At 32.6% G+C, this 5,828-nt stretch overlaps 1 protein-coding gene across 1 annotated transcript; it reads right to left on the reverse strand.

Moving 5' to 3' along the window:
• On the reverse strand, positions 1-729 carry LOC109353904. Its single transcript, XM_019596264.1, has one exon. It carries the CDS (start codon positions 727-729, stop codon positions 1-3), a length of 729 nt encoding a protein of 242 aa, XP_019451809.1.

Genomic DNA, 5,828 nt, shown 5'->3' on the forward strand with positions numbered 1-5,828 from the left:
CTAATTGTTGGCTCCTGTTTTCTTAATTGTGTTCAGTGAGTGATCTTGATCAGATTTTTCCTGATCTTGCTGGTTTGAACTCTTCCATCTATAGTCTCTTCTTCGGCCTCGATTCCTTATTCCACCTCTGTAAGATCCTCCTCTTTTCCTAGTAATCTGAGCCTGCAAGGCTTGGCTGGTGGATTTCTCAGTGGATCTTTCAATGAGCCTTTGCTCATGAGCCTCGAGGGAACCTTGTAACTCTTCAATCTTCAACTCTGCAAGGTTCTTGGATTCTTCAATTGCAACTACTATGTGGTCAAAGTTTGGTGTTAGAGTTCTCAGAACCTTCTCTATGATTGTTTGATCCTTGATCACTTCACCACATGCCTTCATCTGATTTGTTAGGCTAATAACTCTGTTGAAGAATTGTGCAATTATTTCACTCATCTCCATCTCCATCAATTCATATTGGCGCCTCATAGTTTGCAGCCTTACCTTCTTTAGCTGCTCTGCACCCTTGTTGCTTTTATGCAGGATTTGCCATGCTTCATGTGAGGATCTAGCTGCTGCAATTTTTTCGAAGTGTCCTTCATCCACACATTGATGGATAAGACACATTGCCTTGCAATCTCTCTTCCTATTCTCCTTGTATGCTATCCTTTGTTGTTCTGTTGAGGCTTCATCAATTTCTGGGTAGCCTTCTTCCACAATTTCTTCGAGTTCTTGGAATCTCATGATGGCCTTCATTTGTATATTCCATCTACTCCAATTCTTGCCGTCAAGAATGGGTAGATTTTCTGGAAAGTAGTTGGTTTGATGACTCAAGCTTTTGATGAACAAAGGATATGATCTTGCTCTAGCTCTTGATACCAATTTGTTGGAAGAAGATGAATTGCACACATCTCACTCTTCACTCTATGGCAGAATTGTTTGAGAAGAAGTATGAAGATAAGAATGAAAGAATCAAAGAATGCATGAGCTTGTTATTCACTTACTTTGAATACAAGACATTGTTTCTATTTATAGACTTAACTACCATAACCAACTATAACAACCATCTAAAAATAGCCTATTGAATTACAAACTTCCAATACTCTTCAGTTTTTTTCCTCCTAACTCCTCTATCTTTAGAAAGTTGCTTAAATCAAGAACTTGTTTTTTTAATATTTAATCTAAACGGTTCAGATGTTCAGCAACTTGTTCAACTTACACCAAATAAAAATTACCGGTGCAATTGGTATTGTATGCTTTAGTAGAGAACTTAGAGATTAAATCTTGTTTATTTGATTGATAGATATTCTTCTAGTGGCTAAGTTGGTGTTTTGAAAGAGTTAGGATCCTCTCTATCAATGAAGAGACAAATGTTTCAAAAAGTAAAATGAAATCTCACTTTCAATTACACATCTATCTTTTTAATTACAATAAAATTACATTTTTGCCATAAAAAATAAGTAAAAGTATACACTTATCTCCCATTAATGGAGAGATAGTAACTCGTTTTAAAATGGATCCACAATTATAATTATGAGTACAATATTTCGATTTCTAAAATGGCAGCAATGATATCGTGATTGTGATCGCATTAGGTGCATTTTTTCACGATTTTGGTATGACACAATTATTGAACTAATAAAATTTGTCATCGTATTAATTTGTCTAATTTATTAAACAAAAACTGACTACGATATCACCAATATACAATTCGTTAACTAAATGGAATCCATCCCTTATAGCCTTGTAATAATATAATATTAATAAGATAATAATGATATGTAAAACAAAAGAAAAAGCAAATTTTTTTTGGAAAATGATATATCTTCATGTTTACAAGAAACGACAACCTCATTTTCCGTATACTTGTTTGCGACACCTTTAGTAATTTCTATACTAAATTGTTGATTAGCAGTCTTCTACGTAACATATTTTCTCTTTATACTTTTGTTTGCTACATAAATTAGGGGTGAGCAGGACCCGACCCTACTTGCTCACCCGGTACGGTCCGATATCATGATCAGGCCTGAATAGAGTCGGGTCTCATGGGTCTAGGGCCGAGTTCGAGTTCAAAAATTAAATTGAAATGACAAATAGTCAAAGGTTGCCATTATGATTGACCTACTTAGTTTTGATGAAGACAATGAGTTAAATGGAAGTTTAAAGATGTGAACATCACAACAAACAACATGCTCAAGACCGTCAACATCGTAGACTTAAGATTATATAATATTCTAGAATTCCTAAGATGATTGCTTAGTTTTGAGTCTATGGTAGGTAAAATTTAGGTGGAAGTCTCACAAGAGTTTAAAATGAAATTCATATAGATTGAGACATTACATCTAAATAAATATGATAAGTAGAATCGTGCATTAGCATTAAACATACATGATTTTTGTGCTTAAAAGTAGCATTAATTTCAAAATCATGTGGTACATGTTCTTTCATCGTATAGAGTGTTTACCATGCAAAACCGTTTTCATAAACCGTTTTGCATTAATGAAAATGTTTGATAATCGATCATGTCTTGTTGAAATCCGTTAATCGATTAATGATTGATATAATCGATTAAAAGGAGTTACAATGGCTAACTTCCTATGATTTCTGGCTTTTTAATCGATTAAAGAGATTAATAATCGGTTAAGTCTTAACAGAAAAATATTTTGCATAAACACGTTAATCGACTAACTGAGTAGATAATTGATTAACATTAGTTAAAATAAGTTTCATATAAAAATTGCTTTTTCAACTCATGTGCATCAAAATAATCAGATTCAAAATTTTCACTAAGTGAAAGAAAACCAAGATTCTCAATACAGAAACTTCATAGCATCTTGCTTATTCTTTGAGCGAATGAAAGTGAAATCTTGCATTATTTGCTAGAGAGAAATTTTTTTCTAAAGTGCTATAGTTTTCATTGATTAAAAGATCAGTGTATTACGTCACCTTTAGTTTTAGGCTTCTTGTGAGAGTTTTGTAGAGGTTTATAGGGTCGGGATCAGAGTTTATATCCCCACATTAAGTGTACATCAATAACTCGACAAACATTATGAAAAACAAGAATTGGTTCTCTTGATGTGTTAGTATCATCGTAAAAGAGAATTTTTGTCTTCACGAAACAAAAAGTATTGGATAAAGCGAATATTGTGATAAAAGTTATAGTTTTAGGGTGCAGTTTAAAACAATGTCCCATAGTATTAAATTCAAAACATCTTGTGGAGTTGTTTATCACTTTATTGAGCAAACACATACCCTATAGCTTTGGTAGCAGAATCTTTTAAGAATTGCCCTTTATTTAAGAGTTTTGGTTATACAAAACAAAGTTCATAAACATTTTAGTGTAACAAATAAGTTAGTTGGTACAAAGAAAAAATATATTAACCATATTCAGTGAAAAATAAGCAGGGCCCTCAAAACATCCAAAATAGTTCGAAAATATATTACCATTATCCTATAAAATGGTCTAAACAAACATGAAGAGATACACTTTAGTACATATCCATGTGCTTCATGAGCTGGCAGCACTCTACACTTCCATGTATATATAGGGCTTCATTCCACATATTTGTAACATAAATATGTATGAACTTCATTTCCATTAAGTGAAGACAAGACTCAAAATAGAAATGAACTTCATGAAATATTATTGAATTAAAATATGGTTACATCAAGTTTGTGCTACATTCAAGCGCAACTAAAAGTTACTTAGCTACTCATATCCATACAATGTAAGAATGATAAAAATAATTCACTCATGAGATAGTAGAAACTCATACAATTGGGCAATGATTGTGACCTATGATGCTTACACTTAGTCTCAATGAACTAAGTGAGCTAAACACTCTAAAATAAAGCTACAAAGAAAGTACAATTCGAATAAGTAAGGCAATGCCAATTGAAATGGGCTAGAGTCCTATAAATACTATTTTGAGGTTGGCTTCTAGGCTTAGCACATCGTTGTTGCGCTAAGCGTGAGATCCAACTGGCTGGATGCGATTCTTGGATACACCAGGTTGTGTTGAGCATGGCTTGTGGCACTGAACGCACCACCAACTGTGTTGAGTGTATCTAGGCAGTAGTTAATTGTTGAATTCCTTAAATTTAGACACTTAGCGTAGGATTTGCACTGAGCATGGCTTTTCTTTCGCTTAGCGTGGATCTGGCGCTGAGCGTGGTCGAGTTCAGACCAAAACTTAGGATTTCCTATATATTTTATCATGGAAACCATGTGTAAATGAATATTAAGAATTTATAATTTTCACATAATAAGAATGGTTATAGATTACTAATCTCTATCCATGGCGACACGATCCTCCTTTCCGATGTCGTGTGTTGTTCTTTGTCAATAGACAAAATCTCCAATCTCTTTCCATTCCTTCCTATGTTCTTCCTTTATTGATCGTAGATAGATACAATCTTTCTAGGTAGAGATATAGACAATATTTCAAGTCCTTTTGTCTGATAAATATAATGCATCCATCAAGTACTTTATATATAGACTCTTTCCCAAAAGTCTTACCATTCCATTGATAACTCTCCATTTCAAGAGTTATATCATTCAAACAATAAAATAGTATATCCTTCATGTCACAAGAGACATTTATTACATTATCTTACTTATCTCATATGATAGTACAATTCTACATCAAACATAATGCGTATAATCAGAATATATTTTTCATATTCATTACATTACAAGTCATGATTAAGAACAATAACTGATAAGAGTTATGGCGGTCATTTATCGAATATAGTCCATTCCATGTACTACTATATTAGGCTTATTCCTAACATAACACACTTTATGGGAATCACATAATAATGTCATTTAGAAAGGAAAAAATATTTTCAATATTATTATTCTCACACGTGTACATAAGTATGAAAATAAAATATTAATCAGAAACTTAAATACTAATGAGCTCAGGGTGTCAAATATTGAGACTTTATTAATAACATAATGTTATGCTTCACACTCTTCCATGAGACAACTCCTCCAACTAATAAATATAAATAATCGAAAGTATACTTTCTTGTGTCTATGCATCCGACAAAGTCTGAATCTGAATATCCAACCACCTCAAGATGATTCGATCTCCTATAAGTAAGCATGTGATTCTTTATACCTTGCAAGCATCTCATTACTTTCTTTGCAGCTTTCCAATGTTCTATACCAGAATTATCTGGTATCTTCCTAACATTCCAACTGCAAAATTAATATCTAGTTACGTAAAAGTCTAAGCATACATTAAACTTCCAACTATAAATGCATAAGGAGTTTCTTCCATTTGCTCCTATTCTAAATCATTCTTTGGATATTGCATGATACTAAAATTGTCTCCTTTCTGAATTGGAATGGGAGATGCTGAACATTTATCCATTCTGAATCTCTCTAAAATTTTGTTATTATATGCTTTTTGAGACAAGCCTAAAAGTCCTTGTGATCTATCACAAAATTTTTCTATTTCAATCACAAAGCTTGCCTTACCCATATCTTTCAATTCAATTTTTTTAGAGAGAAAAATCTTAGTCTCATTTAAGAGTTCACGATCATTATATGCAAGCAAAATATCATCAATATATAGAACCAAAAAGATAAACTTACTCTCATTGACCTTTAGGTATATACATCGATTGATAATGTTTTCCTTAAACCCAAATGATATAATAGTATCATTAAACTTAAGATACCACTGCCAAGAAGCTTGATGAAGTCCACATATTGATTTCTTAAGTTTGCACACCATGTGTTTCTTTCCTTTCTCTATGAATCTCATTGGTTGATCCATACAGACATTTTTTGCTAAATCCCAATTTAGATAGGAAATTTTTACATACATTTGGTGTAACTCCAT

Source organism: Lupinus angustifolius, chromosome LG08 (assembly GCF_001865875.1).
Source record: "Lupinus angustifolius cultivar Tanjil chromosome LG08, LupAngTanjil_v1.0, whole genome shotgun sequence".
In the NCBI taxonomy this organism is placed as follows: Eukaryota; Viridiplantae; Streptophyta; class Magnoliopsida; order Fabales; family Fabaceae; genus Lupinus; species Lupinus angustifolius.